We start from the raw sequence: 26,199 nt of genomic DNA, 5'->3' as shown, positions 1-26,199 counted from the left end.
TTCAGAAGTCAATATCCTCTGTTCGGAATGTAATTAAGAAATGGCAGTCATCAGGAACAGTGGAAGTTAAAGCAAGATCTGGAAGACCAAGAAAAATATCAGACAAAACAGCTCGCAGGATTGTGAGAAAAACATTGCAAAACCCACGTTTGACTGCACAATCCCTCCAGAAAGATCTGGCAGACACTGGAGTTGTGGTACACTATTCCACTATAAAGAGATAATTGTACAAATATGGTCTTCATGGAAGAGTCATCAGAAGAAAACCTCTTCTACGTCCTCACCACAAAAATCAGCGTTTGAACTTTGCAAATGAACAAATAGACAAGCCTGATGCATTCTGGAAACAAGTTCTGTGGACCGATGAGGTTAAAATTTTACATTTTGGCCAGAATGAGCAAAGGTACGTTTGGAGAAGAAGGGTAACAGAATTTAATCAAAAGAACCTCTGTCCAACTGTTAAGCATGGGGGTGGATCAATCATGCTTTGGGGTTGTATTGTAGCCAGTGGCACAGGGAACATCTCACAAGTAGAAGGAAAAATGGATTCAATAAAATTTTAGCAAATTTTGGATGCTAATGCCATCTGTGAAAAAGCTGAAGTTAAAGAGAGGATGACTTCTATAAATGGAAAATGATCCTAAACACACCTCGAAATCCATGGGGGATTACATCAAGAGGCGTAAACTGAAGGTTTTGCCATGGCCTTCACAATCTCCTGACCTCAACATAATTGAAAATCTATGGATAGACCTTAAAAGAGCAGTGCATGACAGACAGCCCAGAAATCTCAAAGAACTGGAAGACTTTTGTAAGGAAGAATGGGCAAAGATACCTCAAACAAGAATTGAAAGACTCTTGGCTGGCTACAAAAAGCGTTTATAAGCTGTGATACTTGCCAAAGGGGGCAGTACAAGATATTAACTCTGCAGGGTGCCCAAACTTTTGCAGACACCATTTTTTTGTTTTCTGTTATTTTGAAAGTGTAAATGATGGAAATAAAATCTAACTTTTCTTGACATATTATAAGAATGTCCAATCTGTAATTTGATGCCTTTTGGAAATTTTCCCATCTTTCCTTGGCTTCTTTATGAACATTAATACAAATTTTTACCTGGGGTGCCCAAACTTTTGATCCCCACTGTAGGGATGTATGAGGGCTCATTTTTTGCGCCATGATATGAAATTTTTATCGGGACCATTTTTATTTTGATGGCACCTTTTGATCATGTTTAATTCATTTTTCTAGTATATTTAGCGGCCAAAAATACGCATTTCTAGACTTTGGAATTTTTTGACACTTGCACCTTTGACATTATATTTTTAAAGTTCAGACATTTACGCACGCAGCAATACCACACATGTTAAGGTTTTATTTTTTTTAAAAAAAAATTTAATTAAAAATTTTTGAAAAAGGGGGTGTTACGCCGAGCGCTCCGGGTCCCCGCTCCTCCCCGGAGCGCTCGCAACATCCTCGCTACTGCAGCGCCCCGGTCAGATCCACTGACCGGGTGCGCTGCGATACCGCCTCCAGCCGGGATGCGATTCGCGATGCGGGTGGCGCCCGCTCGCGATGCGCACCCCGGCTCCCGTACCTGACTCGCTCTCCGTCGGTCTTGTCCCGACGCGCGGCCCCGCTCCCTAGGGCGCGCGCGCGCCGGGTCTCTGCGATTTAAAGGGCCACTGCGCCCCTGATTGGCGCAGTGGTTCTAATTAGTGTGTTCACCTGTGCACTCCCTATGTATACCTCACTTCCCCTGCACTCCCTCGCCGGATCTTGTTGCCATCGTGCCAGTGAAAGCGTTTCCTTGTGTGTTCCTAGCCTGTGTTCCAGACCTCTTGCCGTTGCCCCTGACTACGATCCTTGCTGCCTGCCCCGACCTTCTGCTACGTCCGACCTTGCTCTTGTTTACTCCCTTGTACCGCGCCTATCTTCAGCAGTCAGAGAGGTTGAGCCGTTGCTAGTGGATACGACCTGGTTACTACCGCCGCTGCAAGACCATCCCGCTTTGCGGCGGGCTCTGGTGAATACCAGTAGTAACTTAGAACCGGTCCACTAGCACGGTCCACGCTAATCCCTCTCTGGCACAGAGGATCCACCTCCTGCCAGCCGGCATCGTGACAGGGGGTATTTAAACTTTTATTAGGTAAGGGGTTAATGCATATTTATTTAGTTTTTTTTTTATAGGGGACTATAACATGCAATCTTCAGATTGCATACACTGATCAATGCTTCTCCATAGGAGAGCATGGATCAGTTTTATTGGTGCTCCATTGTTTCAGCCTGGCAAAGCTGACTGAAAGCCTGGAGCACCGATCGGACAGCAGGGAGGATGGTAAGAAACCTCCCCCCATGCTCTCAGCTGATCGGGATGCCGTGGTTTAGCCACAGCAGTCCTGATCAGCCCACTGAGCTAGCTGGGAACGGATTTAACCGCTTTTAGATGCCGCAATCAACTTTAATCGCAGCGTCTAAAGAGTTAATGCCGGACATCAACCCGATCGGCGATGTCCGGCATTATCCATGGGTCCCCGTTGCTAATAGCCACCTGGTATGATGCGCACTCACCTGCTTAGCACGTGTCATACAGAGGAGCCCGCAGTGGATGTACATATATGTCCATTTGTGGGAAGGGGTTAAAAGGGTATTTCGGTGGAAAACTATTTATTTATTTTTTTTAAATCAACTGGTGCCAGAAAGTAAAACAGATTTGTAAATTACTTCTATTTAAAAATCTTAATCTGCCCAGTACTTATGAGCTGCTGTATACTACAGAGGAAGTTTAATAGTTCTTTTCAGTCTGACCACAGTCCAGACCTGTCCAGAGTACAAGAAAATTCCCATAGCAAACATCTCCTGCTCTGGACAGTTTCTGACATGGTGTCAGCAGAGAGCACTGTGGAGCATACAGCAGCTGATAAGTACTGGAAGGATTAAGATTTTTACATAGAAATAATTTACAAATCTGTGTAACTTTCTGGCACCAGTTGATTTTCCACCAGAGTACCCATCATCACAGTTGCCTTTATATCCAAGACACGTTTGTGAACACTTCTACGAAATTAAAAAATGTATGTGTTCAGGTGAACGTTTGATGAATCTAGTTACTCTATGTTGGCTTTGTTCCTGTTTGGGTTTGCCCAGTAAAAGATTTGCTTTGCTACTCTATTTTATCTGATCATATGCCCATTGTATGCAATTACTATTGTATCCTTGTTCCTTAAAACATACCTTGAGGTCTTTAGACTGTCTCTTAAAGGCTTCTTTTCCTGTGCAGAATCTTTGTGGCATTAAGTGTTGACCCATAGGGATATTGTTATCCAGATGGCATTGGTGTGCTGAATCCGCTTGAAGAATAGTGTTTGCTGCTTTGCTTTTTTGGTAGAGATCTTGACTGTTAACTGAAACCCCCAACCTACAGTTCCCTGGAATCGTAGGTCCAGGGTCTCCTTATAAATAAAAAAGCTTTGAAACAAAACAAATTTCAGGACATCTGCCAAAAATCACGCAGATGCAGGTCAGGAAAACTAGGTAATAAAAATACCTTTCCGTTTTTGTGCATGGACATCACATCACATTTGGGGAAGATTATTTATAAGTATGCTGTGATACACGGTTTTCACATTAGGCCCCCCCCCCCTCACCACCTTCTCACAATTGCTGTGTAATATTCATATATATTTTATAAATAAATATACAGTGGTCCCTCAACATACGATGGTAATTCGTTCCAAACGACCCATCGTTTGTCGAATCCATCGTATGTTGAGGGATCTGTGCAATGTAAAGTATAGGAAGCTGTACTCACCTGTCCCCGTCGCTCCGGACCAGGTCCTCACCGCTCCCAATGCTGTCCCAGGGGCTCCCGATGCTGTCCCGCTGCTCCGGTGTCTTCTTTGCGATCCTGCGGCTTCTTCCGCATCTTCTGCAGGGTCCGGGCCTCGCTTTCTGATGACGTTATTACGCTGCTGCGCCGGCGCGGCGTGCGTAGTGACGTAAAAACGACGCCGGAAAGCGAGGCCCGGACCCTGGAGAAGATGCGCAAGACACCGGAGGATCGCAAAGTGGACCCGGAGCAGCGGGAATAGGTAAGCGAACCTGCCATGGATGCTTAAACTGCTATCCGACAGCAGCTTAAGCATTTTGCGCTGTCGGATAGCAGTTAATGCGATGGCCCCGACATATAAAAGCATCGTATGTCGATGCTGACATCGACATGCGATGGCCTCTGAGAGGCCATAGTATGTCGATTTTATCATATGTCGGGGCCATCGTAGGTCGGGGGGTTACTGTATTGTTTTATTTAAGTGATCATCCATTGCAATTTTGTTGTTGGTTGTATTCTGTCATCTGCGGTATAGATATCAAGTTGGCCAGCCCAGTCTTAAATGGTCAGTAGCGGGGATAGAGCCTCTCAAAATTAATACTTATTTACTTCATTGACTATATTTGTATTATATGCACATTGTGTTGTGTATATCTATCTTATTTAATCTATATATATATAAAACTCAACGTGTGTGTGTGTGTATGTATGTGTGTGTGTATGTGTGTATGTTCCAGCATCACGTCCAAACGGCTAAAGATATTAACATGAAACTTGGCACACATGTTACTTATATGTCAACAACAAACATAGGATAGGTGATTTAACCCTTACTCACCTCCATTTGCCAGGGGCGGGGTTTATGTTTAAAGTCCCATACAAGTCAATGGGAAATATATTTTACTGCATAACTTCCAAACGGCAGGAGATATTTTGATAATCCTTGGTCACATGTTACTGATATGTCCACTTAAAATATAGGATAGTTAATTTAACCCTTAACTACCCCCATTTGTGAGGATCAGGGCTTTTGTTTAAAGTCCCATGCAAATCAATGGGAAATGTATGTTCCCACATAACTTCCGTACAGCTGGAGATATTTCAATACCTGGTACACATTATACGGGTCGGGATAGGAGGTCGAGATAGGAGGACAGGATAGGAGGTCGGGATAGGAGGAAGGGATAGGAGGTCGCGATAGGAGGACGGGATAGGAGGTCGGGATAGGAGGACGGGACAGGAGGATAGGATAGGAGGTCGGGATAGGAGGTCGAGATAGGAGGTTGGGATAGATGGACTGAATAGGAGGACAGGATAGGAGGTTGGGATAGAAGGTCAGGATAGGAGGTCGAGATAGGAGGTCGAGATAGGAGCAGGGGATATGAGGATGGGATAGGAGGATAGGAGGTCGAGATAGGAGGTTGGGATAGGAGGTCAGAATAGGAGGCCGGGATAGGAGGCCGGGATAGGAGGTCAAGATAGGAGGTCGAGATAGGAGGACGGGATAGGAGGTCAGAATAGGAGGCCAGGATAGGAGGCCGGGATAGGAGGTCAAGATAGGAGGTCAAGATAGGAGGTCAAAATAGGAGGACGGGAAATGAGGAAGGGATAGGAGATCAGGATAGGAGGTCGAGATAGGAGGACAGGGTAGAAGGAAGGGATAGGAGGTCGGGATAGGAGGACGAGATAGGAGGACGGGATAGGAGGATGAGATAGGAGGTCGAGATAGGAGGACGGGATAGGAGGTCGGGATAGGAGGACGGTATAGGAGGACGGGATAGGAGGTCGGGATAGGGGGTTGGGATATGACAACAATATATGAGGACGGGATATAGTTACATAGTTAGTACGGTCGAAAAAAGACATATGTCCATCAAGTTCAACCAGGGAATTGAAGGGTAGGGGTGTGGTGTGATATTGGGGAAGGGATGGGATTTTATATTTCTTCATAAGCATTAATGTTATTTTGTTCCAGGAATGTATCTAATCCTGTTTTAAAGCTGTTAATTTTTCCTGCTGTGACCAGTTCCTGAGGTAGACTGTTCCATAAGTTCACAGTTCTCATGGTAAAGAAGCGTGTCGCCCCTTGAGACTAAACTTTTTCTTCTCCAGACGGAGGGAGTGCCCCCTTGTGCTTTGGGGGGGGTTTAACCTGGAACAGTTTTTCTCCATATTTTTTGTATGGGCCATTAAAATACTTATATACATTTATCATATCCCCCCTTAAACGTCTCTTCTCAAGACTAAACAATTGTAACTCCTTTAATCGCTCCTCATAGCTAAGATGTTCCATGCCCCATATTAGTTTAGTCGCGCGTCTCTGCACCCTTTCCAGCTCCACAGTGTCCCTTTTATGTACAGGCGACCAAAATTGAACAGCATATTCCAGGTGAGGCCGTACCAATGCTTTATAAAGGGGGAGTATTATGTCCCTGTCCCTTGAGTCCATGCCTCTTTTGATACATGACAATATCCTGCTGGCTTTGGAAGCAGCAGCCTGACATTGCATGCTATTCTGTAGTCTGTGATCCACAAGTACACCCAGATCCTTCTCTACCAGTGACTCTGACAGTTTAATCCCCCCTAAGACATATGACGCATGCATGTTATTAGTACCCAGATGCATAACTTTACATTTATCCACATTGAACCTCATTTGCCAAGTGGATGCCCAGACACTTAGTCTATCCAAGTCATCTTGTAACCTATACACATCCTCTATAGACTGTACCGTGCTACAAAGCTTGGTGTCATCTGCAAAGATAGAAACAGAGCTGTTAATGCCATTCTCTATATCATTGATAAATAAATTAAACAACAGCGGTCCCAGTACTGAACCTTGGGGTACACCACTAATTACCGGGGACCAATCAGAGTACGAATCATTGACCACCACTCTCTGGGTACGATCCATGAGCCAGTGTTTAATCCAGTTACAAACTAAAATTTCCAAACCCAAAGACCTGAACTTACCTGTCAGACGTCTATGAGGGACAGTATCAAATGCTTTAGCAAAATCCAGAAACACTATATCCACAGCCATTCCTCTGTCAAGGCTTCTACTCACCTCTTCATCAAAAGCAAATTAGATTGGTTTGACAACTTCTATCCTTAGTAAACCCATGCTGGTTATCACTTATAATACTATTATTCCCTATGTATTCCTGTATGTAATCCCTTATAAGTCCTTCAAACAATTTACCCACAATGCACGTTAAACTTACCGGTCTATAGTTTTCTGGGGAAGACCTAGAGCCCTTTTTGAAGATTGGCACCACATTCGCCTTGCGCCAGTCCCTTGGCACAATACCAGACACCAGTGAATCTCTAAATATCATGAACAGGGGTACAGATATTACTGAACTTACCTCTCTAAGAACTCTTGGGTGCAATCCATCTGGCCCTGGAGATTTGCTTACATTTATATTACTTAACTTACCTTGTACCATCTCTACATTAAGCCAGTTCAGTACATTACATGATGTGTTACCAGCACTGACCTGGCCAATGTCAGCTCCTTCTTCCTTAGTATATACAGAACTAAAGAACCCATTCAGTAGCTCCGCTTTCTCTTTATCGCCTGTGACAACCTCCCCATTATCATTATTAAGGGGTTCTACATGCTCTATCCTTGGTTCTTTTGCATTTATATATCTAAAAAAAATATTTAGGATTAGTGTTGCTTTCTTTGGACACCTGTCTCTCGTTTAGAATTTTTGCTGTTTTTATTACATTTTTACAGATTTTATTAAGCTCTTTGTACTGTTTAAATGTTATAGCTGACCCATCAGATTTGAATTTTTTGAAGGCAATTTTTTTGTTGTTTATTGCTCTTTTAACATCATTTGTCAGCCATGTAGGATTTAGTTTTAATCGTTTATATTTGTTCCCCTTTGGTATATATTTAGATGTGTAGTTATTTAGAGTTGATTTAAAGCTGTCCCATTTACCTTCTATGAAGTAAAAAGCTTCCCCCTTTGTTTATTTTCCTTCCCAACAAGGATTAGGAAGGGAAAACCGGGCAACACCGGGTACTCAGCTAGTTGTATATAAAATATTTAACACTAGCTAAGTACCCGTCAATGCCCGGTTTTTCCTACTTAATCTTAGCAACAAAGGAGGAAGCTTTTGTCTTCATATCCCGTTCTCATAACCTGATGCCTTATTCCCTGTTCATATCTGGATCCGACCATTTATCCTGTCCTTATATCCTGACCTCATATCCCATCTCCATATTCCCTCCTCATATTTTGTCCTCATATCCTGACCTCATATCTTAACCTCATTTCCCGTCCTCATATCTCATCCTCATATCCCGACCTCATATCCAGTCCCAATATCTTATTCTCATATGCCGTCCTAATATCCCAACCTCATATCCAGTCCCCATATCTGATTCTCACATGCCGTCCTCACATCCCGACCTCATACTGTATCCAGTCCCCATGTCTATTTCTCATATGCTGTCCTCATATCCCGACCTCATATCCAGTCCCCATATCGCATTCTCATATGCCGTCCTCATATCCCGACCTCATACTGTATCCAGTCCCCATATCTCATTCTTATATGCCGTCCTCATATCCCTTTCTCAGATGGGGAGTAGAGATGTCGCAAATTGTTCGCCGGCGAAGGGTTCCCTGCGAACATAGCTTGTTTGCGTTCGCCATGCCGTGCGAACATATGCGATGTTCGATCCGCCCCCTATTCGTCATCATTGCAAGAAACTTTGACCCTGTGTGTCACCGTCAGCAGACACATTACAGCCAATCAGCAGCAGACCCTCCCTTCCAGACCCTCCCACCTCTCTCACGGACTCCATTTTAGCTTCATTTTAAAGCTGCATGGTTAGAGAGAGGAGGGCTAGTGAACCAGCACCTGATTTAATAGGGAAAGCAATAGTTAGGTGGTTTATTCAGGGTCCACTACACTCCTGAAGTACTAATCTGATCTCTGCTGTGAGGACAGGACCCAAAAAAGCCCTTTTTAAGGATCAAACATCAGTCTGCATTTGTTTTCCCCCTGTGTACTGTAATTGCATTTGCTTGCCTGGCAGCGTGTGGCAGGGTCGCTCACAGGGTATATTGTGCCCACTTGCCCAGTGGCACCACTCATATCTGCTGTCACAATAGCTTGCAATATAGCAGTAATATAGCAGTCAGTTTCTTTCCCACGTGTGTTTTGTAACAGCTGTAGGCACCCTGGTTGGGAACCACTGGTTAAAAGGGGTACTCCAGTGGAAAACTTTTTTTCTTCAAGCAAATACAGTATTCAGTGTCCACAAAAGTCCTGAAGGACTCATCTGATCTCAGCTGTAAGGACAGCACTCAAAAAAAGTCCTTTTTTTTAGGGCTCAAACATCAGTCTGCCTTTTTTGTTTTCAAAAATCACTTTTTTGACTGTGAAATAATAACAGTCAGTTTCCTACAAACACTTGGGAGTTTTTGGGGCCTGAAGGGCTCTGTGTCACACTAATGCAAGTCATATTTGGTGTAACAGTAGTGTAAGTTTGAAAAAAAAAAACCTTTCTTGGGTGTGAAATAAAATCTGTTAGTTTACAAAACACTTGGGAGTTTTTGGGCCTGCAGGGCTCAGTGTCACACTAGTGCAAGTCATATTTGGTGTAACAGTAGTATAAATTTGATTTTATTTCACAGTCAAAAAGTGTTTTTTTTTCAAATTTACACTACTGTTACACCAAATATGACTTGCACTAGTGTGACACTGAGCCCTGCAGGCCCAAAAACTCCCAAGTGTTTTGTAAACTGACTGATTTTATTTCACAGCCAAAAAAGTTTTTTTTTTTTCAGTCAGTTTACAAAACACTTAGGAGTTTTTGGGCATGCAGGGCTCAGTGTCACACTAGTGCAAGTCATATTTGGTGTAACAGTAGTGTAAATTTGAAAAAAAAAACCTTGTTTGGCTGTGAAATAAAATCAGTCAGTTTACTTTACACTTGGTAGTTTTTAGGCCTGCCAGGGCTCAGTGTCACACCAGTGCAAGTCATATTTGGTGTAACAGTAGTGTACATTTAACAAAAAAAACTAAACTTTTTTGACTGTGAAATAATATCAGTTAGTTTACTTCACACTTGGGAGTTTTTGGGCCTGCCAGGGCTCAGTGTCACACTAGTGCAATTCATATCTGGTGTAACAGTAGTGTACATTTAAAATAAAATACAATTTTGACTGTAATAGATTGAATAGCAGTTAGTTGTCTGCAAGCGTGTGTGTCAGGCCTACAGCGTCTACTCTGCCAACTTCTGCCAGTGCACAGTGCCACTCATATCTGTTGTCACAGTAGCTTGCACGCATAGTACCACTAATTGAAAAAGAAATGACAGGCAGAGGCAGGCCACCCTGCAGGGGCCGTTGTGGTGCTGTGATTCCCTTTGGTCATAGAATAATGGACAGTGTTCAGAGGCCACGTACCCTGAACTTGCAAAGTTCTGAGGACATAGTTGACTGACTAACACAGGACACCCAATCTTCTACAGCTTCCGCTCGGAACCTTGATGCACCATCCTCCTCCTCTAGCTTAGCTTTGGGCACCTCTCAAGTTACCACTCGCCCGCCTGCCGCCACCACCAACACTAGCACCACAGCCGCTTTACTTGATTCGTCAGAGGAGTTATTTACACATTAGTTTGAAGAAATGAGTGATGCGCAACCATTATTGCCAGAGGATGTAGATAACAGGGATATGTCTCAGTCAGGCAGCATTACACACATGGAAGTACGATGTGATGATGATGATGTTGTACCTGCTGCTGCTTCCTTTCTTGAGTTGTCAGATACAAGTGAAGCGGTTGATGATGACGATGCGTCCGTGGATGTTACGTGGGTGCCCGCTAGAAGAGAAGAAGAACAGGGGGAAAGTTCAGATGGGGAGACAGAGAGGAGGAGGAAACGAGTTGGAAGCAGGGGGAGGTCATCGCAAGGAGCTAGTGGCACAGTCAGACAGCATGCATCGGCACCCGAGGTCAGCCAGACAGCACGCCAATCAACGCATGCTGTTGCCACCACCAGAATGCCGTGATTGCAGAGCTCAGCAGTGTGGCATTTTTTTCTGTGTCTGCCTCTGACAACAGCGATGCCATTTGCAACCTATGCCAAAAGAAATTGAGTCGTGGGAAGTCCAACACCCACCTAGGTACAACTGCTTTACGAAGGCACATAATCTTACATCACAAACGCCCATGGGATCAACACATGAGTACAAGCAGCACACAAACTCAAAGCCGTCATTCTCCTCCTGGTCCAGCATCTTCAGCCACGTCAACCACTGCTGTCCTCCTTGCCCCCTCTCAACCATCCACCTCTCCGTTTCTCGCCTTGAGCAGTTCCTACTCATCTGCCCACAGTCAGGTGTCTGTCAAGGACATGTTTGAGCGTAAGAAGCCAATGTCACAAAGTCACCCCCTTGCCCGGGGTCTGACAGCTGGCTTGTCTGAACTCTTAGCCCGTCAGCTTTTACCATACAAGCTGGTGGAGTCTGAGGCGTTCAAAACATTTGTAGCTATTAGGACACCGCAGTGGAAGGTACCCGGCAGAAATTTCTTTGCACAAAAGGCAATCCCCAACCTGTACTCGATTGTGCAAAAGGAAGTAATGGCATCTCTGGCACAGTGTTAGGGCAAGGGTCCATCTGACCACTGATAGCTGGTCTGCAAAGCATGGTCAGGGCAGGTATGTCACCTACACTTGCGCATTGGGTAAACCTGGTGATGGCTGCCAAGCATGGAATGAGTGGCTCTGCAGAGGAGTTGGTGACACCGCCACGACTTGCAGGCAGGCCTGCTGCCACATCCTTTACTCCTACTACTCCATCCTCTTCCATAACCTCCTCGGCTGAATCCTCTTCTACTGCTGCATCTTGCTTCACATCAACGGCACCCCCAGCTCCCCAGGTGCTATTCCACATCCCGGACACGGCAGTGTCACGCTGTCTTGGGGTTGACTTGCCTGAAAGCAGAGAGTCACACCGCACCAGCACTCCTGTCCTCCCTGAACGCACAGGTGGATCAGTGGCTGATTCGCACCAACTGGAGATCAGCAAAGTGGTTTGTGACAACGGAACAAATTTGTTGGCGGCATTGAATTTGGGCAAGTTGACACATGTGCCATGCATGGCACATGTGTGTAATCTGATTGTACAACGCTTTGTGCATAAGTACCCAGGCTTACAGGACGTCCTGAAGCAGGCCAGGAAGGTGTGTGGCCATTTCAGGCATTCCTACACGGCCATGGCACACTTTTTAGATATCCAGCAGCGAAACAACATGCCAGAGAGGCGCTTGATTTACGACAGCCCGACACGTTGGAATTCAACGTTGCGGAGCTGGGATTTTTTTTGCCACGTTACTGGACGCTCATGCGCAATGCCTGTAGGCTCATGTGTCCTTTTGAGGAGGTGACAAACCTAGTCAGTCGCACCGAAGGCACCATCAGCGACATCATACCATTTTTTTTCCTGGAGCGTGCCCTGCGAAGGTCCAGCAGGTCCAAAATAAATTAAAAAGTATGCTTTACACAGTGTATAAGGGTCATGTCACAGCACAATGGGAATCGAACAGGGGAAGAGGTGAAAGTAATCCTCCTCCTCCAACGACCACGCCGGAAAGTACAGGACGCTTTACAGACATGTTGATGGAGGAGCTTTTTAAGTCCTACGCATGGCCACAGCCCTTCGGGGTCCACCCTCAGGGAACGACTTGACCGACAGGTAGCAGACTACCTGGCCTTAACCGCAGATATCGACACTCTGAGGAGCGATGAACCCCTTGACTACTGGGTGTGCCGGCTTGACCTGTGTCCTGAGCTATCCCAATTTGCGCTAGAACGTCTGGCCTGCCCCGCTTCAAGTGTTCTGTCAGAAAAGACCTTCAGTGCAGCAGGAGGTATTGTCACTGAGAAGAGAAGTCAACTAGGTCAAAAAAGTCTAGATTAACTCACCTTTATTAAGATGAATGAGGGATGGATCCCGAAGGGACTGACAGTGGGCAATACATTCGACTAAACAAGGCCTGATCAGATGAGCTGCCTTGGGCTAAAAATGGTCCACACGCTGCTGTATTTTACCTCTGAATGCCAGATGACTTGTGTGACTTATCCGCCACCAGCTAGGGTTCAAGTCGCAATGTTTTAGGGCACTTTCTGCTTGGGAAACAAACATCAATTTTTCTGGCATCAATTTTTCAGCGGCTGCAACAATACCTAATTTTTCTGGCATGTGTACATGCCTAATTTTTCTGGCCTCGTGCTGACCTGTGGCTTCAAAAACCAAACCAGAAAAAAAGGCACATAACAGGGATAAAACTGATAGGAATAGTACTACTTAACACACCACTCCTTTCTGGTGGCACATTAGATTGCACGTGCAGTGCCCCAGACTGCCCGGAACACTCTACCTCCCACATAGAAAAACCCTCCCCCACTTTCCTCCCAAATAACGACAAACAACTTGTATTCTTTTTAAAGGGCTGGGTGGTGGTCACTGCTCAATTTATTAAATAAATAAACAAAATAAAAAACCTCTAAATTGCTGCATTAAAGCAACCTTTACCAAACCGACTTCAGCCGAAGCGGTTTGCCAGCCGGCAGACTCCCGGCAGGCAACTGTGCATATGGCCATCACACTACCACTCTCCACTCATCAGGCCACCGAGGAGCCCGTGTACACGTAGTAGGAACAAGGCCTGCTCAAAACCGTCCTGTAGGCCCAACAAAAAGATGTCCAGGCCTATGTCGTTAAGGTGTACTCCATCCGGAATCATGAACCATCTGTTATCTCCCTCACACTCCCTATGACGGACCACCACACCACCCTTCTGTCGTACAAACTGAGCCATGCGAGAGTTCACCAAACACCGGGAATGCTCAATGGCATCGCCATTACGAGCACCCTGCCAGGACACTCTAGGCACTATATCTGACCATACTAGAACTAAATCAGAAAAGAAACCAGAAAGCCGTTCAACATCGGCCTTCATCAACGTGATGAAATCAGGGACCCGGGAAGAACAGAGATCATTCCCGCCCACATGTACCATTAGAATGACACCAGAATGGACAGATCTAGCGATGTTAACTACCTCTGTCAGGACTTGCGTCCACCGCATACCAGGGATACCCCTCCAGTGAGGCTCGACATTATCACAACCCAAAGATGTCCCACTTGGCCGGCAATCGGCCCTCTGCACAGCCCGGTGGAAGTAGGAGTTGCCAATAAAATACACCATAGTCCTCTGCACATCTAGAAAAGAAAACAGGTTATAATAGCAACTCGGGAAGTACATACCCAGCATTGCAACAAGACCACCAACGGCCAATATGCTGTATAGCCTCCAGGAGAGGCCCGCCCTGGACGCCTCCGTCGCAGCGCCAATCCGAAAGAAGTTGATCCGCAGACACAAGCGTCCACAAATCCACATACTGATTTGCCCAAATCTTCTCCTTCACCGCAATATCCACATTCACTCCAAGAGGGCTAACACCACAGAAAAACTAATCATTATAAACCCCTACCCGAACCGGAGACACCTTCCGCCCCACCGCCGGAACAGGTAATTTCCCAGCCTACTACCTTCCAAAGTCGCCAATACAGATTTTAACGTAGCTAACAAATCCCCCGACACCCCCCCCCCCCCCCCGCAAATTTGAACTCACCAGTCTGCGCAGGAACAGCGGGAGGAGGCACCATATCAGAAGGAGCCACAGGAACCTCAACAGCAACCGGAGCAGCAACCGCATGGGGCCGGCTTCCCCGGCGGGAGGCGCGCCTAGATGACTTGGATCGATGTCTCTGCCCCTCGCGCCTGCGAGAGCGGCGCTCCCGGCTGACAGAATAACAGGAACTGTCACCCGAAGATGACGGCGGCCGCCAGCGGGAGGAGCGGGACCTACAAGAACACTCCCTGCTCCTGGACACCCGGCAGTGATCCCTGCGGTGTCTCCTGCAGGTCCGTGACCTGTCTGTGCCTGCCACGTGCACGGCTCGCTGGCCTATGAGATACTCGGTCACGCAGTGGCTGACTAACCAGCCGCACTTCATCGCCAAACAGTAAAGGAGAGGCAGCAGCAGCATCTACAGTGGGGAAATCCCCGACCCGATCATCCCCGCAATGGTCTACTGCGTCCTCATAAGGAGGATCCACAGTGGCCTCAGCCTGGACAGGAGGGGGCAATATGGGCCCAGAAGGCAACACACTAACCTGGGACCTAGTAGCCATACTGGAGGGCAAAGGGGGGGGGGTGTCTGGAATCTCCTCCGCCGAGGAGGAGGCATGAGAAGGCACAGGAGCACCAGCGCCCATAGCTAAAGGAGGGGGAGAGAAGAAAGAAACCTGTACAGATGAAGTAGGGGCAGAAGCAGCAGGAGTACTAACAGTGGGCCACAGCGCAGCGCGCAAAGTGACTCATGTGATCCCCACAGCTCCCGGAGTCACATGACCCAGAAGGGGAGGAGCTCCCACCCGGGCCGCAGACATGGCCGCAACAGACCTACACTGTGCACAGCCGCACGGCCTCTCCTCACTCCTACAGAGGACCTGGGGGGACTCGGGCTCAACCTCGCTGGGGGGGCGCCCCTGAGCTGGAACAGGAACAGGGGGCATGGGAACAGCAACCGCAGCATGCTGGGGGACAGCAGCGGGGCCCCCTAATGCAGCCAACAGCTGTGAAAGAAGAACCGGGTCAGCCAGCACCTGCTCCCGTACAACATCCCACATAGCCTCGTCAGCCATCTCTGGGAAAGATACCTTCACATGAGCGCTGGTGAGTCCAAAAGGAATCACCAGGTTGAGGGAAGGTCCTATATGTATAATGGGCGTAACCCCTATACCCCTCCTACGAAATCCGGGAAAGCAGGGGAAGAAGGAGGGACTGTGTTGGGCTCTGGCTTAACCCCTGCCGTTCCGCCCAGTCAGGGTTACCTACCCCTAAACGGGCAGGTAACCTCCAAATTTGAAGTAGGAGGTCTGACCAAGCGTCTTTTTCCATCTCCCGGTTCCTAAAATCGATGCCATATATACGTCCCCTGATAGGGGACGTAACAGGGATTGAACGGATAGGAATAGTACTACTTAACACACCTTAAGCACTTTATTCCAAACAATTTATGAATGTTAGGTGATTTATGCCCTTTATGGATTAAAACCAGACTCTGCATCAACTATGTAATTTTCCATGGGAGTTTTGCCATGGATAACCCTCCGGCATGCCACAGTCCAGGTGTTAGTCCCCTTGAAACAACTTTTCCATCACTATTGTGGCCAGAAAGAATTAGCCTACCTATTGAAGTCTATGGCGGTTCGCCTGGTTCACGAACGTTTGCGGAAATCCGCGTTCGCCGTTCGCAAACAGAAAATGTTATGTTCGCGACATCACTAATGGGGAGTTGTGATGAACATATTGTAAGCAGAATATAGAAGGGGGTGTTGCTTTGTGGGACTGATTTGCAAGCCAGACTGATGCACAAAAGGGTAGAGCCATGCAATCCATACAATCCAGCAGTTTGCTGCTTATTGCAGTTATGGAGTGCTTGTTCATGTGCGCATACACTGCCACCATCTTGCCTTCTTCTGACACAGGCAACATTTTATTGCAATTCATCCACTCCATCTCATACAACCTCTAGTATATCTTTTTCATGGCACTGGACGTCAAATCCAGTGTACGACGCTCTTTGGAATACATGTTTCTTTCAAGTATGTTTATACTTTCCGTATAGTTTTATATTTATATAACTAACACAAATCTCAGATGCTTAACTTTCCTGGGCAAAGCCTGCCTGCCGAAATGCGTTGGAGGACTGGTGGGTAGCAGGGGTGTTACATTTAGTACAAACAGAGATTGATGTTATAATGTTGGGGTGTTACATTTAGTACATACAGAGATTGGTGTTATAATATTGGGGTGTTACATTTAGTACACACAGAGATTGGTGTTATAATGTTGGGGTGTTACATTTAGTACATACAGAGATTGGTGTTATAATGTTGGGGTGTTACATTTAGTACATACAGAGATTGGTGTTATAATGTTGGGGTGTTACATTTAGTACACACAGAGATTGGTGTTATAATGTTGGGGTGCTACATTTACTACATACAGAGATTGGTGTTATAATGTTGGGGTGTTACATTTAGTTATATACAGAGATCGATGTTATAATGTTGGGGTGTTACATTTAGTACATACAGAGATTGGTGTTATACTGTTGGGGTGTTACATTTAGTAGATACAGAGATTGGTGTTATAATGTTGGGGTGTTACATTTAGTACATACAGAGATTGGTGTTATAATGTTGGGGTGTTACATTTAGTACACACAGAGATTGGTGTTATAATGTTGGGGTGTTACATTTAGTACATACAGAGATTGGTGTTATAATGTTGGGGTGTTACATTTAGTACATACAGAGATTGGTGTTATAATGTTGGGGTGTTACATTTAGTACACACAGAGATTGGTGTTATAATGTTGGGGTGTTACATTTACTACATACAGAGATTGGTGTTATAATGTTGGGGTGTTACATTTAGTATATACAGAGATCGATGTTGTAATGTTGGGGTGTTACATTTAGTACATACAGAGATTGGTGTTATAATGTTGGGGTGTTACATTTAGTACATACAGAGATTGGTGTTATAATGTTGGGGTGTTACATTTAGTATATACAGAGATCGATGTTATAATGTTGGGGTGTTACATTTAGTACATACAGAGATTGGTGTTATAATGTTGGGGTGTTACATTTAGTACACACAGAGATTGGTGTTATAATGTTGGGGTGTTACATTTAGTACACACAGAGATTGGTGTTATAATGTTGGGGTGCTACATTTACTACATACAGAGATTGGTGTTATAATGTTGGGGTGTTACATTTAGTTATATACAGAGATCGATGTTATAATGTTGGGGTGTTACATTTAGTACATACAGAGATTGGTGTTATACTGTTGGGGTGTTACATTTAGTAGATACAGAGATTGGTGTTATAATGTTGGGGTGTTACATTTAGTACATACAGAGATTGGTGTTATAATGTTGGGGTGTTACATTTAGTACACACAGAGATTGGTGTTATAATGTTGGGGTGTTACATTTAGTACATACAGAGATTGGTGTTATAATGTTGGGGTGTTACATTTAGTACATACAGAGATTGGTGTTATAATGTTGGGGTGTTACATTTAGTACACACAGAGATTGGTGTTATAATGTTGGGGTGTTACATTTACTACATACAGAGATTGGTGTTATAATGTTGGGGTGTTACATTTAGTATATACAGAGATCGATGTTGTAATGTTGGGGTGTTACATTTAGTACATACAGAGATTGGTGTTATAATGTTGGGGTGTTACATTTAGTATATACAGAGATCGATGTTATAATGTTGGGGTGTTACATTTAGTACATACAGAGATTGGTGTTATAATGTTGGGGTGTTACATTTAGTACACACAGAGATTGGTGTTATAATGTTGGGGTGTTACATTTACTACATACAGAGATTGGTGTTATAATGTTGGGGTGTTACATTTAGTATATACAGAGATCGATGTTATAATGTTGGGGTGTTACATTTATTACATACAGAGATTGATGTTATAATGCTGGGGTGTTACATCAAGCTCCACAGGCCCAGATTTATGAAACTGTGTGAGAGAAAAAAATTGAGAGATTTTCCCACAACAACCAATCACAGCTCAGCTAACAAGCTCTGGTAAAGTGAAAGCTGAGCTGTGATTGGTTGCTGTGGGAAAATTCCTCCCCTTTAACTCTCACATAGTTTGATAAATTTGGTATGTAGTTTTATTTATATGTATGTGTGATAGCCTGGGGGAGTAGGGTATGTGGGGTGTAGCTGTGCGGTGACTAAAGGGTGTCTGGTTAACCCTTTCTATACGTGATGCCAGGGTGAGGGCTCCTCTGTAATGCTAGTCCTACCGCCACCCTTCCCAAGAGCAATGGGAGGGGGCGTGACGCTCCGGGGACTGATTATAAACGGGGTGCCGCGTGCAAGATCACGGGAGTCCCCAGCGGCGGGACACACGTGATCAGGCATCTTATCCCCTATCCTTTGGATAGGGGATAAGATGTCTATGCACCGGAGAACCCCTTTAATGATTGAGGTCTGATCCAGCACTTTAGGTACTGACTATTAAATTACTATGCTTGCTAGTTTATGTGTACCCCACTAGTACTGTTTTTTCCCCTCTACCGCCGCCTGTTGCTGATGATCATGAACATACATTAGGTACATTTACTGGGTGTTTTCACCCCAGTTCCTAATACTGATTCATACTGATGTTTTTATGTGATTACTTTGCATATGTTAAATAAAGATATATTTTATATTATTTTTGTATTATATTTTGTATATATTTGTGTTCAGTGGTTTTTCTTAAAGAGTACCAGTCACCAAATAAACATTTCTAATCTATCTCAGGCTATGTTCCCTAACTACTCCTAACAGTCCTCCCATCATTAAAAACAATCTTCAGAGCTTTAAAAGCTCTGTATCTTACCATTCTTCTTGCTCACATAGTGCAATCTCCCAGCAGGAGAAACTGGGCATTTCCCAGCAGGCACAACATCACTGAACCCTGCTGGGGGACCACTTCCGCCCTCACATCTTTGTAGCGCTGTGATGAACAGAAGACCTCAGGCTTTGTGCAGTTTTCACTGAGGTTCTGTGTAGCTTTCAGTCTGTGCAGCTTTCAGTGAGGCTCTATATATCTTTCAGTGAGGCTCTTTGCAGCTTTCAGTGAGGCTCTGTGCAGCTATAAATCAAGCTCAGTGTAGAGAAGCACTCCCTGTATTAATTGCAGCAGGGACCAGAACAGCGCCACCTAATGGCCGATTTTTCTATTACATTTTAAACATATTTATGTTGATAATTTTAAAAGCAAGTGAATGGGAAAGTTTCTGCTAATTACCCAAGGAACACAAGTTTTATTTGGTGACAGGTAGTCTTAAATAGGTGTATAGTTGTTTCATGGTGCCTGAGCCATGGGCTACATGAAACCTACACAGACTTCTTCTGTACAATGTGCTATGATTTTCTCAAAAATGTTGCAGTGTTTCAATGAAATCATAGGGGTTCTCCGGATATATTTTTTTATTTTACTATTGTCCCCAGCCTGCCTTATAAACAACAAAAACTTTAAATACCCTTTCTTTTTTACCCTTCAGTATCAGAGAGCCCTGTCTATGACCGACTCCGCTGACAGTCTGCTTTCCAGAGCTGTAGACGTAATGTCACAGCACTGCTCAGCCAATCATTGGCCACAGTTTTGTCCAGGAGGAGGAGTCAAGGAGGCCAGATGTACACCACATTATCCTAAATAGGGAGAGCCTTATCAAGCCCAGCATGGCAGGGAGAGACTAGCACAAAACTGCCCTGCTTAACTACATACCACCTTCCATCAATGTTATATGTTTTTGCAACAAAAAAACATACAGAGGCGTATGATAACGCAGATTTGGAGGTTTTAATGAATTTAAAGTTGTAGAAACTTGTATACATTTCTTACTTTTTGCTGTCTTGCATTTCAAAAAATTTTAGGGCTCCTGAAAAGAGTAGACTACCACAGTATTTTTGTCCTTCTAAAAACCTCTACATGCCGGACTGTGTTTTTCCAGTTGCTTTTAACTGACATAGTTAGTGACATATGGAAACATATGGATCTAAACTGTGTACATTTTTCAGGCATCTTTTTTTTTTAGCTAAACATAATAAAAATAATAAAAAATGTGCACCAAATCTTTGGCAAAATTGTGATGTAAACCTAGCCTAAGCCGCATAGCAACCACATTGGACATTCAACCTTACAGGAAACCTGACAGAAGCATTACCTGCACTAACCTGAATATACAGGTAAAAAGTGCGGGGGATACTGTTTAAAATGCACTTCACCTAGAAAAATCACTACAGCTGTTCCTGTATTTTTCCTTATATTTGAATTTCCTTTTCTGAACAATGGATGTGGTCTCCAGTCTTCTGAACAATGCTTTAGTATTGCTCAGAAGGCTGGAGACTACCTCTACTGCTCAAAAAAAAAAAAACATGGCTGCTTTTAGAAACAGTGTCTCTCTTGTCCTCAGTTTATGTGTGGTATTGCAGTTAAGATCCATTGAAGTGAACCCAAACCCAACTAGAGGACGTGTGTGAGGCTGCTTTTTGAAGAAAGCACCTATGTTTTTTTTAAATCCTGGATAACCCCTTTAACAGAGAAATAGGGCAAACAAACTGCACATGATATACATATGTATGATACACAGATCACACAAATATCACCTGCTGTGGACATAATGCCAACTCTGCTTCCTTTTTCTTGCAAAGAAATTGGTATGCATTAAAATAAATGGCATTTATCAGTACAAGGCCAGACCTTACTTCCCTTCTTTACTACTACAAAAACCACATCATCTGTACATTTTACACATGCTTAAAGGGGTACAACGGAACTTGTCCACTATCCACAGTGACGGCCGCTCAGCCAATCACCGGGGGGACATTGCTGGGGCCAGTAATTGGCTGAAGGGGTCGTCACCTGCATTCGTCCAGGAAGGTGGGGGCTTGAGCACATCAAGGATAGGTAAGTTGATGGCCCCAGAAAAAGAGATCGTGGGAGGGTCCCAATGGTGGGACCACCCGCAATCAGGAACTTATACCCTATCCTGTGCTTCCACAGACTTCAGTAGCAAAAAAAAAAAAAGAGTTTATGTATTGCTCACCTCTCCCGCATGTGAATACGGTCCTCGTCAACCACTAACTGGCAGAATCCAAAAGCAGAAAGGGGAAATCAAAGCACTGGCAGTTAAAAAAAATCACTTTTATTCCATCTTCTTATAAAATCATGATACAAAATCAAAGTACGGTGCAGCAAACATAGGGCGAGACCATGGTGAGTTGTTTCTTCTACTGATCTGACATCTTACCACCCTAGAGGGCTTAGTCATAGACTTCCACTCTAAAGGGACAGAACCCACAATAAGCCAGCACTGCCCCAGGTCCAGCTTCCACTTCCACTCTTTGACACTACTGGTTGAATGCTATCACAGTATGCAGGAACAAAGAGAAGTGTGATATGAAATTGTCAGTATATTGATACATATCCAAGAGAATGCGAGAATGCAGCAGCACAGAATTATGGTCTATTAATCAGTAATAGTACCTTTCCACGCTTGTTGCACTGTATATTTGTGCTTCTACATCTTATACCTGGGTGACAGGTTTACATAATAATATTAATTATTCCATTTTGTGTATAGTTCACTATATAAAATCCACCTATCTACCTCTACTCAAACCTCATCTTTATGTTTTCTATTGTGCATTATATGATGAATGCTGTAAAATCTATTACATAAGAACTAAGTTTTAATGGCACAGAACGTCATATATGTATTTTTTATTTTTGCAGATTAACAATACAACTTTTAATAGAGCCAAGCTGATGAATGTTGGGTATTCAGAGGCAATAAAAGATTATGATTATAATTGCTTCATATTCAGCGATGTTGATATTATTCCTATGGATGACAGGAATTTATACAGATGCTCAAAAAATCCCAAACATATGGCTAATTCTCTAGACAAGTTCGCCTTCAGGTAAATTTGTTAAATCACATTTACATTTTATTTTAGCTAATTATAATTATCCAAAATGTATAGACCAGTTTGGGTAGGATTTTTGCTTTCAGTCATTTAGAAAACTACTCAACTGCTAACACTTTTTTTTTTTTTAAACAAACACGATGTTCTTTTAAAGGGGTACTCCGCTGCTCAGCGTTTGGAACAAAACGTTCCGAATGCTTAGAGCCAGCGTCGGGAGCTTGTGACATCATAGCCCCGCCCATCATGATGTCACGCCCCCCCCCTCAATGCATGGGACATTTGCATTGAGGGGGCGGGACGTGACATCATGAGGGGCGGGGCTATGATGTCCCGAGCTCCCGGCCTCTTCAATGGTTACCAGTGCTTATCCTTTTATTGTCATAGTAGTGGTACAAGGTACTTAATTATGACAATTTTGCAGTACCTTACACGACCACTAGGCCATCAATTTTAATAATCCAATTAAAGGAATATTCCAGACCCTAAAAAACTTATGCTCTACCCAAAGGACCCTAACCACAGGATAGGGGATAAATGATCGTTGGGGGGGGTCTGACTTCTGAGACCTCCATGATCCCTAAAATGATGACCTGACTCTCCTCACTGAATGAACAGTAGGTCACCACATGCTTCATCTTCATAAATTGTCTATAGGAGTGCCACAGATACCTGAGCGCTGTTCTCCTGTATCCCTAAGTTTTTAGAGGCTGGAATATCTCCTTAATGATCTATTCACACGTACACTATTCTGTGCAGATTTGATGCGCAGGATTTTCTGCTGCAGACTTCAATGTAAACTGATTGACTGAAAACAGCTTCAAATCCTGCGCCTCAAATCTGCGCAGAATACTGTACGTGTGAATAGACTCTAAGGCTAGGAACCCATGTTGCATATATGATGCAGATTTTCTGTGTTACTACCCTAAAGGGGGTTATTCAGGAAACTTTTTTTTTGTAACACTTAGATATCATAACTGGCGAGTCCTGGCTGCTATTAGCAGTCACTCTAATGTTTATCAATTAACCCTTTAGATGCTCTGATCAATGCCGATCATGGCATCTAAAAGTCCAAATTACAGATGCCAGTGGGTTTGGGGCCTGATCTTAACCACTTGATGTGCAGTGCAGTGGACAGCCAAGAGGCCGAGTGAAATTCAAAAATTGGAGTGATTTCTAACAAGGGACTCTTTGCCATTGTGTTTTTTTGTGAAAGTAACTTGTTTTATAACCTGAAAACATTTTGTACAGTTCAACACTTTTATGAATAAAATATTGAATGCTTTTGTGATAGTTAATGTATTTTTTTTTCTTTTTAACACATTTGCAATATCAGGTTTAAATCAATGTAACACCCAAGCTGATAAACAAGGATAATTGTTGTAATGTTTGACAAATTATAACACATGAATACTTTTGATTCAAGGAAATATTTTTAAACAAACAAAGTCTAAACCATTTTGACTCACACAGCTAATTTCTTTAGCTCGGAGTTTGTGAGACACAATTGACAAGTGCGACACAAGAAAACGTGCAACAGAAAAAAAAACGAAATGTGCGACAGAATAGTAAATATGCCTGAAAAAAAGACGAGTGATATTGAAATCACTCCAGAATAAACACTCCACTCTTAGTAAATGAGGGCCTTTGTGTCAGTGTATAACATGTAATATAGCCCGAAGAATAGACAGTGGTCCTGATTTATCAAAATATGTGAGAGAAAAACTGGAGAGATTTTGCCCATAACAACCAATCACAGCTTAGCTTTCACTTTACCAGAGCTTGTTAAAGGGGTTATCCGGTGGAAAGGGTGATTTTCACAATTTTGGTCATTGCACGTTATATAAAAAAAAAAAAATTATTAAAAAGTTATTTTAATACCAAGCCTAAAAGTTTCAGTGGATAACCCCTTAATACCCAGTTCAAACGGTATAAAATATTTGAATATTACATACATCTGACAATATTATAACATCCTATTTTTTTTAGGTTACCTTATCAAACTATATTTGGTGGTATAGTGGCTTTCACACAAGAACAGTTTATAAAAATAAATGGGTTTTCAAACCGATTTTGGGGATGGGGAGGAGAAGATGATGAGCTTTATAACCGGTAAGTTATTCTAAATAAAACTATAAATCTATGGCATTCAATTAAAATTCAAAGAGGTGCAGTTAGAGAAAATGTCATCAAGCAATTTATCCCCCCCCAGGTAGTAACAGACCCCTGTACATAGTATCCATCCCAATAAAAAATAGAGCGACAACAATCTCCAAAAATTGCCAAATTTTATTGTACATCATAGAAAAGATAAAAACATGAGGTATAACTCACAAAGACACACTAATAAAATCTTATAGTGGGGTACAGAACATAAGTAAATGCAAGTGCTAGTATTATGATATTGCACATAGACCATACCAATATTTTTCATAAACCACGGACTAAATATGTCTCTAGGGGAAACATGCTCCCATCTAATAGTAACTTGCCCGTAATCTAAATTGCACTTGTGTGCATGTATAATGCACACATTGCACTGTTGTGTGCATTATACAGCCCCCTGAGGAAGGAACGAAACAGTGGCTGTAGGGGTTCGGTGGTGCACAGACGTTTTTTCATTATGGGTGAGTGCGCATGACTTAATAATATAACATCAGTGCAATGTGTGCATTATACATGCACACAAAAGCAATTTAGATTACGGGCAAGTTACTATTAGATGGGAGCATGTTTCCCCTAGAGACATATTTAGTCCGTGCAATGTCTATGTGCAATATCATAATACTAGCACTTGCATTTACATATGTTCTGGACCCCACTATAAGTTTTTATTGGTGTGTCTTTGTGAGTTATACCTCATGTTTTTATCTTTTCTATGATGTACAATAAAATTTGGCAATTTTTTGGAGATTGTTGTAGCTTTATTTTTGATTGGGCTAAATTCTGATATATAGAGCCCTCTGAGTGATAGGAGGTCATCATTATGCCTATACCCGCTATGAGGCGGATATATAGCATTATTTGCACTAAAGGTCTAGTGGGACTTTTTTTTATACCCTGTACATAGTAGCAGCCCCCTTGTTAGTAACATCGCCCATAGGTAATAGCAGTCCCCTCTATAAGTAGTAACAGCACCCCTGGTGGTAGTAGTAGTAATCCTCCTGTTAGAAACAGCCCCCCTTGTTGATAACATCAGCCACCCTGTATGTAGTAGCAGCCCCCCTATAGATAGTAGTAACCCCTGTAGATACTATCAGCCCCCCCCCTGTAGGTTGTAACAGCCCCCTCCTTTATATAGAAGCCCCCCCATAGGTAGTAACAGGCCTCCTGTAGGTATTGGCAGACCCCCTTGTAGTAGTAGTAGCAGCCCCCTCTATATGTAGTTACAGCCCTCTCAATAGGTACTATTAGCAGTCGATAGTAGTAGCCCCCCACTGTAGCCCACGAGCACTTACTGATATACTGCACTATGCCATGTACTCTGTAAATGTTGCCTCTCTGCTCCCCATTCGTAATATGTGGTTCTATGAAAAAGCATGTGAAATTCATGTCCCTCTGCCTCCTCCACTGTGCCTGCACTGTTTTGCTATGTAGTAAGCAGAGTGAAGTGAATGTCACATGTTCCTTCATAGGATGTAATGTTACAAATAAAGGAGCAGAGCAGCAATATTTACTGAGAACTGGTCATAGTAAAGTTATTTAGTAAGTGCCAGGAGTACTAGGACCTACAGGAAA

General features: G+C 43.6%; 1 protein-coding gene across 1 annotated transcript in view; it reads left to right on the top strand.

Moving 5' to 3' along the window:
* Positions 1-26,199, top strand: part of LOC130305051 (beta-1,4-galactosyltransferase 1-like) — a 193,409-nt gene that overhangs the window by 96,654 nt on the left and 70,556 nt on the right. Inside the window, exons 4-5 of the mRNA XM_056551975.1 lie at positions 22,271-22,458; positions 24,451-24,573. Of these exons, the coding sequence (XP_056407950.1) occupies positions 22,271-22,458; positions 24,451-24,573 (311 nt within the window). The remainder of the gene's footprint in view (positions 1-22,270; positions 22,459-24,450; positions 24,574-26,199) is intronic.

Source organism: Hyla sarda, chromosome 1 (genome assembly GCF_029499605.1).
Source record: "Hyla sarda isolate aHylSar1 chromosome 1, aHylSar1.hap1, whole genome shotgun sequence".
NCBI lineage: Eukaryota > Metazoa > Chordata > Amphibia > Anura > Hylidae > Hyla > Hyla sarda.
Note: the sequence above shows the minus strand (reverse complement) of the source record. Positions and strands in the feature narration are given on the sequence as shown.